Source organism: Colius striatus, chromosome 19 (assembly GCF_028858725.1).
Source record: "Colius striatus isolate bColStr4 chromosome 19, bColStr4.1.hap1, whole genome shotgun sequence".
Lineage (NCBI taxonomy): Eukaryota > Metazoa > Chordata > Aves > Coliiformes > Coliidae > Colius > Colius striatus.
This window is the reverse complement of record NC_084777.1, coordinates 3,204,248-3,214,351: the sequence shown is the minus strand read 5'-3', so window position 1 is coordinate 3,214,351 and position 10,104 is coordinate 3,204,248. Positions and strand designations below refer to the sequence as shown.

General features: G+C 48.6%; 1 protein-coding gene across 2 annotated transcripts; it reads left to right on the top strand.

The window, feature by feature from the left end:
• The first annotated feature begins 308 nt into the window (after nt 1-308).
• Nucleotides 309-9,421, top strand: PPP1R26 (protein phosphatase 1 regulatory subunit 26). Of its 2 annotated transcripts, none has more exons than XM_062011795.1 (2): nt 309-399; nt 3,134-9,421. In XM_062011795.1, exon 2 carries the CDS (start codon nt 3,195-3,197, stop codon nt 7,230-7,232), a length of 4,038 nt encoding a protein of 1,345 aa, XP_061867779.1. In that variant the 5' UTR covers nt 309-399; nt 3,134-3,194; the 3' UTR covers nt 7,233-9,421. The 2 variants fall into 2 exon arrangements, with proteins under 2 accessions (XP_061867779.1, XP_061867780.1); XM_062011796.1 differs by lacking the exon at nt 309-399 and adding an exon at nt 2,812-2,870.
• The last annotated feature ends 683 nt before the right edge of the window (nt 9,422-10,104 follow it).

Sequence of the window (10,104 nt, the reverse complement as noted above, 5' to 3'; positions counted from 1 at the left end):
CGAAAGGCCGCGGCTCCACGAGGCCAGCGGAGCATCCCTTCCTCGCCGCCGGACCTTCTGTTATCCATCGCCACGAGGGCTCCAGCCTCGCTGCGCTCCGCGCCGGCTCCCAGGCTGCGGCGAAGCGGCCGCGCCTGCCTTTGTGGCCCGCAGCGGGACGGCCCTGCTCTGGCGGGCAGAGCCGGCGGCCGCGGAGAGCCGGGCGGTCGCCCCCGCCTCCCCGGCGGAGCCCTGCGGCGCATGCCTCTCGCTCCCCGGGGGCAGGGAAGGAAGCGCCGCCCGCCCCTGCACCAGCGCGGCGGGCAGCGGCGGAGCGGAGCCCGGCGGAGCGGCGAGCCCGGCCCGGCCCGGCCGCCGCCGCCACCACCCCGTCTCGGTCTCCCCCCGCGGCGGCGGCAGGTGAGCGCCGGGAGAAGGAGGGGGGGGGGACGGGCGGCGCGGCGGAGCCCCCGCCGGGGCCGTGAGGCCGAGGCCCAGGTCCGGGCCCGGCGCGGCCGGCCGAGGGCGGCGGAAGGCGGGAAGGGGGAGCCATGGCGGCGCGGGCAGGGCCCGGCTGGCTGCGGGCAGCGGGCGGGCAGCGGGTGGGGCGTCCCGCGGCGGCAGCCCCGCGTTGGGCTCCGGGCGGCCGAGGGGTCCTTCACACTCGCTCCGTGGGTGCCCCCCGAGGAGGCGCCCTCTCACACTCCCTCCGTGGGCGCCCCCTCAGTTCCTCTCACAGATCGTCAGAGGGAATGTGAGAATATCCCTCATATCCCCTCACACGCTCGGTGAGGGTTCTCTCCTGTGGCTGTCCTCTCACGTCCCCTCACGTCCTCTGTGGGTGTCCCCTCATGTTCCCCCTCACACCTGTGGGTTCCCTCTCATATCCCCTCACACTTTCCATAGGTGTCCCCTCGTGTTCCCCCTCACATCCCCTCACACGTGTGGGTGTCCCCTCATGTCCCCTCACACTTTCCGTGGGTGTCCCCTCATGTCACCCCTCACATCCCCTCACATCTGTGGGTGTCCCCTCGTGTCCCCTCACACCATCCATGGGTGCCCTGGCCTGCAGCAGTGCTGGGGCGGGAAGGTACCTACCAGTCCCGTGTAGTTCTTGCAGGGTGGCTGGCATCCCCATGTAGGGTGACAAAGGCACCTGTCCCTTTCCTGGAAACTGTGGAAATAGGTTAATGGGGAAAAGAAAAAGTTGGTTTGTTTTGTTTTTAATGAAGCTGGGAGCTTAAGTGTGTTAATTGCATTTCTACAAGATAATTAGGTGTTCTAATTTCTGTCTTTTTGATCCTTAGCTGCTTATCATAAGGAAAAAAACCCATTTTTACTTTTTGTTTGCACTGGTGAGTGTGGTGGAGGCTGCCTTAGAAATGGTGCATTCATGTGGTTCTGAAAGCTGGAGTTCTGACCCATGTCATGAGGGGCTTCCCCAACCAGTTCGTGGCCAAGTAGAGGAATGATCAGGATCATTCTGCTTCATTGGTGCCTGAAGAGCAGGAGCCAGCCCAAACTAGCTTCTGCTGACTAAAAAGTGGCAGTTAAAACAGCGTGTGTTGAGTTGCTCCAGGTACCAGCCAGCAAGGAGGGATGTTCTTCATCATTGTACTTCAGATTTGAGTTCTGCAGGAGTGATGTTTTGGGATGAATTATTGGCAAGGAAAAGCAAATGAGAAATAGCCGTCCAGAGCTCGGGGTAAAATGTGTTCTGCAAAGATGTTCTGGGGCAGAGAATCAGCAAATGAAGCAGCAAAAGCTTATCAAGATGGTAATAAAGCTACTCCCTGAGCACAGGTCCCAGAGTAACTTTGACAAAAGCATTTGTTGTCTGTTATTGTCAGTAGCAAGCAAATCTACATTTTAAAGAGTTTAGAATCATTAGTTCTTTAAAGTATTGTCACTTATTAATTTGATTTAAGCCAGAACTAGAGAATAATTGACAAGGGCAAGGTCAGGGAGGATTCAGAAGCACATCTGTGTAAGTCGGTACAGTCCAGTGCCACGCTGCAGTCAGGGCTGGCTGGGTTTGTGTGGGAGAGGGTGAGCTGGGCTGGAAGAACCAGCCTGCTACTGGTTTTTGTTGGGGTTGCTATGTGCCTCCTGAAGGTTTACAAACCATTTGGATCCCATCAAATGATGCTGCAGGATGAAACCTTCAGGCCTCACGAGACCACATGGAAGCTGTGAACTCTTTGGAGTGTTACCCAGCGTTTTCATAACCTTGATCCTGCTTTTGCAGACTCCTAAAGTTTTATGTCCACCAAGCACGTTTATGCTGCAGTGAAGCCAGAATGATGGATGTCTTGAGGTTACCGCTGTATAGTGTGTTTTGGAAAGAAATATGCTGCCTTTTCTTTTTGAGCTGCCCCAAGCCCCTCAGTTGTGTGTGTGTGTGATGCCAAGTCAGAGCTAGTAAAGGCTCTCTGGGACTGGTGTGTGATTTCAGGCATCACACTAACTCAGTTACTCTGCTCTTTCAACAAGAGTTGGTTTGTGTTTCACCACGGCATGGGCAAGCTTGCTTCACATCCGCCCATTATGTACAACATGGACATAGCCAACATTGTTTTTGTTGTAAAACTGAAAAAGCTGAGCTGTGCATGGCAGGAGTTCTTCACAAAGGGCAGTTCTGCCAAAGGAAACACAGGGAGCAGAATGCTTTGCAGGGTTCTCCACTCCCACCAGTCCTACTTCATTATGAAAGATTCCCTTATAACCGTTCTGTCTCCCTTGCCACAGAGTTCATTGTAAACACTTGCAGACAGGAGGGGATCACACCTGCCTGTTCACTGGACTGTCACTGGGGCAACTCTTTGTGGGTCTTGGCAATGCAAAGTTGTTTAGGAGCACGTGCAATTAAGAATGCTGCCTCCACTGGAAAGGTAAGGAAGAGTTTCACAAGTGAAAACTATGATTGTGCCAGAAAATACCGAAGCCCACGAATGCTGATTGCTCTGGCTTATCCCTCATGGCAGTAGTGACTGATTTACCCATGAAAGTGATGTTGAGGAGAAACTCTTGTGATTATCTGGCACGGGAAGTCTGAGTGTTAATGGTGTATAATTTGTGTTACCAGTTTATTACATGAAACTTGAACTGAGCTGTGTAATAAAAGATGTTTTCTTCTCTTGTTTTCTTGTTGTAGGATGGAAGAGACATCAGTCTGAAAAGCTGTTCCGTTGTGGACTTCGAGGTTGTCTGCTAGAATGTTCCTTATGAATGCTTCTCCTTTGGTAGCTCTTCAGACAAAGTGGGAGTCCTTTGGACCAGCAAGGAACTGTAGATACCCCGTTTGCTTCTCTGAATCTGAACGGGACGTCACTAGAACCTCTGTGAGTGCAAAAGTTCAGATGATCATAAACAACCTGCAAAGCCAAGAGTGTTCCCTGGGTATGAACAATGAGTATGATTGTATTATGCAGAAGAAACAAAAGGGAGAAAAGGGCACCAGTAAGAGAGTCACATCCAGCACCACTTTGCTGCGAAAGCATCCTCAGTACACCGAGTGTGGCTGCCCTGCTGACCCAGACGACGCTGAAGTGGAAGAGAACGTGGGCTTTGGGAGTCTCTTGCTCGATTCCGATAGCGACGATTCTGTTGACCGAGGTATAGAGGAAGCCATTCAAGAGTACTTGAAAGCAAAAAGCAAAACCAGCCAGTCACTGCAAAGGAATGCAGAGTGTTCTGAAAATCCAAGCAGAGACAAAAGGTTTAAGAGAGAATTCTCTCAGAATGAAATGGCTAGTGACCTTCTCCCAGTGAAATTGAAAGCTGAGATGCTCTCTGAAGAGTACCTGTCTGACCACCTGGGAATCAGTAAAAGGCTACAGCCTGCTTCCCCTCAGAGCATCAGCAGCGACGACTCTTTTGAACAGAGCATTCAAGCTGAAATAGTGCAGTTCCTGAATGAGAAGAAGCAGCAAGGAATTAGTAAATGCATAATTGGAGAGGATAAAAAAGATTCCCGTGTGAGATCTGTCCTAAAATGCAACAAAGACCCAACAAACCAGCCAAACTGTGGTGCTCTAAAGTCAGGCTGCAACACGCTTCTCTTGAGACACCATCCCAAGCTACAGAAAGCCGGGGCTCAGCCCAAGTGTTTGCCATCCCAAATGCAGGAGGACCCTGCTGATCTCAGCCAAGTGAACCAGGCATATCTGGAAATAGCCACTGCCAGCCAGCCCTGGCTAGTGGAGAGAAACGAGGGAAGTGGAACTAATTACTGGGAGACGAAGGGAGCGCTCGTTAGCGAGAGCATGCACGCATCGGACTCGAGCAGCGACGACGGCATTGAGGAAGCCATTCAGCTTTATCAGCTGGAGAAGATCAGGAAAGAGGCAGATCGTGTGACAGACTGTGTCCCTTTGCAGAGGGAACAGTTTGACGCAAAGGGCATGGCGGACATTTCTGCAAGCCTGACCATTAGCTCAGCAAAAAGTGCCTCAGCGGAGATTCACAAAAGCCCTATAAGCAACAAAAGAAAAGAAATCAATTCAAAGTCAACGGAGTTGGAAAGTGCCAGTGATGAACTGAACAAGCTGTTTAAACCACTGAAAAAAGCCAGACATTTTGCACCTCCGGAAAACAAGCTTGCTGCTTGTGAGCTCACGTTGCAGGCCTCTTGCAGGGCTGACACATCTGCAGAGCTCATGTGTGCTGAAGCTATCCTTGATATTTCTAAAACCATCATGCCAGCCCAAATGGGAAGCGACAAGAAGTCACTCGCTGCAGACTCCTTCTTCTCTCCCCAGCTTCTCTCGTCCTCCCGTTGTGAAAGTGACAGCAGCCTCGTGGACAGTGATGACAGCATAGAGCAAGAAATCAGGGCCTTTTTGGCTCTGAAAGCGCAGTCAGAAAGCCTTGGAACAAAGCCTCCCAGCCTGGCACACTCAATCCAGGTGCCTTTGCCTTCTGATCAAAACAGCCTCAGTGGTACCCTTGAGCCTTCTCTTCCCAAAACACTGAAGCTATCACTGAATCGTAAAAAGAGGCTTAAAAGGGAAGGTGGGATAGCAAAACAAGGTGCATCAAAAGCACCAGAACTGCTGGAGACAGGACTTCTCCAGCCAGGAAACTGTTCCAGAGTTCCTGTGCTTCAAGGGGAAGGTGCCCTGAGCAGCCCCACAGAACAATCTGATGCTCAAAGGCTCGGTAGCAAAGAGGCGAGGCAGCAGCAGCTGATGCCTGGGTCTGATGGCAGATGTGTGGCCTTGGACTCTGCAAACCCTTTTGTGCAGGTTCAGAGTAGCTCAAGAAAGCTTGTGAAAAATACCACCCAAACTCAAGAGAGGGATGGTTCAGGTGATGAGAGCAGTTCTCTGGATAGTGATGAGGACCTCGATAGTGCTATCAAGGACCTTTTGCGGTCTAAAAGAAAATTAAAGAAGAAATCTAAGGAGCAGAAGTCTCAGTGCAAGAAGAGAGTCAGATTTAACGAGACTGACACTCAGCTGCTGGATGGATTTAGTGGCCTCCAACAAAACGAGTGGAAGTGTAAAAATGCCGTTCAGGTGAAGAGCTGCCTCTCAAAGCCTAGAAAAGCTGCGAAAGAGAACACAGTCAGAAACTCTGCAGACAGTGGGAACATCAAACTCACCAGTGAAAAAACAGAAAGCATGAAGAACCTGGAGTTTAACTCGCAGCTCAAAAAAGGATATAAACCTAAACCTGCTTCAAACCCGAGTAACCTGCAGGGAGCTCAGAGCAGAAGGTGTACTCTGAGAGCTGCGTCAGACGCTGACGACAGCAGTTCAGTGGACAGCGATGACAGCATCGAACAAGAAATCAGAAAGTTTTTGGCAGAAAAGGCCAAAGACTCTGCAAATAATTCCGAGATGGAAAAAGATGATGCAACTCTGGACCTGTTGCGAGTGACCAAACAAACTGGTGATAAAGGGAAAGCCAAGCAGCAGCCGGTCGAAAATGAGACTGACCTCGTGCAGGGCCAGGGTAAAAAGGTTGTGGTGTCTGAGCAAACTGATGAGTTGAACTGTCAGAGAGCAGAAGGGAAAAGTGCAATGTTACATGGCAGTGGGAAACCTGCTTCCTCTGCAGAGAATGTTAATCTTCATACTACTGGTCAGTCAAAAGCTAAGCAAGGTGTGGCAGGGGTTAAAGGTGTTGCTGGTGGTGAGTTACCTGGAAACTTAGCAGGTAAAAAGGATGTCCCTAACACAGAGCCTGTGCAGAAAACACCTGCACCTGAAACCAGCAGAAACCAAGATTGTAAAGTACAAAAGGTAATGAATGCAAAGGCTAAAGCTAAAAGGAAGAACACCTTTCCCCTAAAAATCTCCAGTAAATTTATTGCAGGTCTGAAATATGCCCGAGACAGGAAGAAATCCATCCTCCTGAGCAAAAAGCAGAAAGCAGAGCGTTTGCTTGCTCAGAGCAGTGTGTTAGGAACAGAAGTAGCTTCCCAGGAGACAGATGTACTAAACCAGGGACAAGGAGCCCCCTTGCCAAGAGGTGAATCCAGTGGGGAGAGCAAGACAGCAATAAAAGAGTCCAGTTCTCAGCAGCTCACTGTGCAGATGTCAAGTCCCCACGCAGCAGACACCTGTGAAAGGCTGGAGGCTGCTCCTTTGTGTATGAAGGAGGAAGCAGAGGGATGCAGAAAGGCTCCTGCTTCAGAAGACCCATCGGATTCACACTCCAGTCTCCTCTTGCAGGAACAGAGTGTGGCAGCAGTAACAGTAGATAAGGTTTGCAGAGCAGCGTCCAAAGCTGAGAGCATGCAGACGTGGACTGAGGAAAGAGATAGCAACAAAGGCAGCTGGGCCCATGCAAATTTAGATCCCACACACCCTGAACACAGTGAAGCAGAGGGAAAAGCAGATAAAGCCAGCAGAGACACATCTCAGCAGAGTATACATACATGGAGTAAGGGAGAGGATAAGCAGCAGGACCAGAGGCCAGATCCAAATGTAGGTCACCCGCTGCAGGAACGAAGTACAACAGCAGTAACAGTGGATAAAACTAGTGGAGGAGAGTGTACAGATAACAGTATGCAGCTGTGCATTAAGAAGGAAAAAGTTGTCTGTCAAGGCAGTGACAGGCAAGAGGAAATTCAGGTGTCCAGCTCCAGTTTGGAAGGAAAAAGATCTGTCTTGCAGGATAGGGAAACAGCTCATGAAGCGGACCAAGGGCAGGAAGGTTTAGACAAAAGCAGTGCAAAATTTACTGCCATACCTGCAAGGGACTGCCCAGATTCCCTCTTGAAAAAAAAGGTTTCAAATATGTAAGTACATTCTTTTTTTTTACAGTAACAGTCTTTTTAGAAAGTTACCATCATTGTCATTACCCTGACAAAACTTGAGACGTGAAAGGAGGGGAGATGCAGATACCTGTGTATCCCACACACACTAATGTGAAAAATGCCTCTGTTGAACAGGGATGTCACAGGTACACATAGCTAGTTTTTGTAGAATTTTGTAAATTATTTAAAGTACTCTAAGGAAATATTTTTTATAATGATTTTTAGGGCTTGCTTTACTACAGGGTGCTGTAGTTACTGTAGATAAGAAGCTACTGGCTAATCACGCTTTAAATTATGAGGCCTCTAATCATATAGCAAAAGGAGACCTGTTTGCACACAGAATATGTTTGGCAATCTGTTAAAGAGATCCTAGGGAAAAAAAAAAACACAGCATTTGGTAGCAATGCTCTGCTTTTGGAGCAGATTATCTGACATCTGCTCACATTGGAGCTGCCTTAGGACAGTCCTGTGTCGTGGATTCATGCTGGGGGCTCTGTTCTCCCACGCTGTTGAGTGAGCCCAGGAAGCAGAACTGCAGCAGAGCTGTGAGTGTGGAGAGCCATCCGTGGAGATAACAAATGCAAATTAGGGTGAATAAAGCAGGTCAGTCTGGCAGCAAGGCCCCTGTAAAGCGATCTCTGGCAGCTGCTTGGAAATACCTTTTGAATACCCTCCCACTAGCAGATGATTCCAAGCACAATTGCAGGTTGCAGAAAGTGAAAGAGTGTGGCTCTTCAGCCAACATCATTTCTCTGGATTTCACTAGATTTCCATACTCTTGGGCTTGCAAGGCTGAAATGATTCTTCCTTACTCTCAAGTCTGACTTTGATGGCCTGCAGTTACCCAGACATGGCGTTTGGTTTCCTGAACAAACTTTCTTCAGTTGAGTGCCCTTAACTTTCCTTTTTCAAAAGTGATTTCTAAAATGTTACATTTCTGTCAACTTTTCTTTTCATTGACAGTTTTAGTGCAATAGAACAAAGCTAGGCTTGCTGTAGGGAGTCCCTCATGGAAACACTGAGGATATTTGCAGCACTACCCTTTCACACAGGTAGTGCTTTCTCTGCCTCCATTTCCAGCAGCCAGAATAAAGCAATTTTTCACCACTACCTTTTGATTTTTACTACCTTTACAGGGGATTGAAGTAGCATGTTCCTAGCACAGAAAAAAGTGCCCTCAAGCTGGTTGTGGATGGAAAAAATCCACAAAGTGTGAGTTTAAGCTCTTGGCTGGCTCTTTCCTTTCCATTTGTGTGAAGTCCTTGAAGGAGTTTGTCCTTATAGCTTGCCCCTGTGAATTGATCTCACATTCTCTCTATCCTAGTCTTCTATAGAACTTCTGTCAGCCAGGCTACCACTTGGTATCTCTTTTTCTCCATCACTTCAGCAGTCTTCCTGGAGGCTGGCCTTAATGTTGCAAAGTGGAGTAAAAGCAGGCAGGAAAGGAGCTGGTGTTGCAGAGTATCCCCTGGTGTGACGGCACCTGCAGAGTATTGGCAAGCTACGGCGTAGGGTAGAGTAGAACGAGTAGCTGTGGCATGTAGAGAACTAAACAGCATCCTCTGTGTGTTTATACTGTCGTGCAGTTTTGGTTTAGACATGTTTTAGTGGTCACTTGACACATTTCTTACTGTCCAGCCACCTTTTTATAGCCCTTGGGTCAGCTGGTTGGTTCATTTATGATATCAGTGTGCTAGATCATCTCATTTTTGTGGTAGGATACCTTGGAAAAGTGGGGTTTTTATGTAGCTCACGTGCCTGCCACCAGTCTACACGGGCATCTGGTGGTGTCTGCCTTGATTCAGTTCCAGGATTTGGACCTTTTGTTTGGAATAGGTATATAGGCTGGTCTTTTACAATAGAAGTTTTCAGAGTACCTTGCTTTAAAAAGGATTAAACTGTATACTTAATTGGAATAGAGATGGTGGAAGCACTATGTACTGTTTGTATCCAATGAGCTGAGTTTTCAGTAAGTCAACATGAAGTGTCTTGTGCCCCTGTCGATGTGTCTGTGTTCCCAGTGCTACTCATGAGCTGGTTCCCCCTCTGTTGAGATGCAATTCCCATTACTTTGTGCTTTAAATAAAACCTAATTTCAAACAGCACTTTTTAAAATTGATAAACTTGATTTGTATATAGGAAATGATGTACATTGCTGAGTTTATAATGTTTAATAAATGGGGTTCTCATGGACCATGAAACCAGAGTGCTGCTGTGCTTTGTGTCACCCGCTTGAGCGAGAAGGCTTTTTGTCTTGGTCTTCTTTTCTCTGCTGACTACAGTTGGAAAATGTGATTAGCTGGTGCTGGTAATGGATGGGAGTGAAGGTTATTTGCCTTGCAGGGGATCACAGTATTAGCTGAAGCTGGGAGCAGGATCTCTGTTCACCTGCTGCTCTTGTTTCTCGCCTCCTATTCTCTTCAGCCACTCGCTGTCAGAGACTCATCTCCTGTGTGACAAGCAGTGTGTTGTTTCCTTGTGACTGTGAAACAGAAGCCAGAACTTTAAAGATGTGGTTATTTAAAGGAATGTTTTGATGTGTAGCTTCCTTTTCTACAGGGAAGGAACACACCATCTCTGCTGCCATATGTGTGCTTTTTAATGTTTCAGACCTTTGGGAGCTGCAGTTTGTCTTGGTTTCATAGCACAGCCTCACTCATTTATCTGCAAATGTGAGAATCCTGATTTCAAAACACAGAGTAGAAAGTGACTGGGGTGGATTCTCAACAGTAAATCGTGCCACCTTGAGTCTCCTTCTCTGGAGACATCCCAAACCCAGCTGGATGAGTTCCTGTGTGCCCTACTCTAGGTGGTCCTGCTCTGACAGGGGGTTGCACAGGATGAGCTTTCGAGGTCCC

Coding starts and splice junctions, on each gene's coding strand:
- PPP1R26 (XM_062011795.1), top strand. CDS start 3,195: ATGTTCCTTATGAATGCTTCTCCTTTGGTAGCTCTTCAGACAAAGTGG.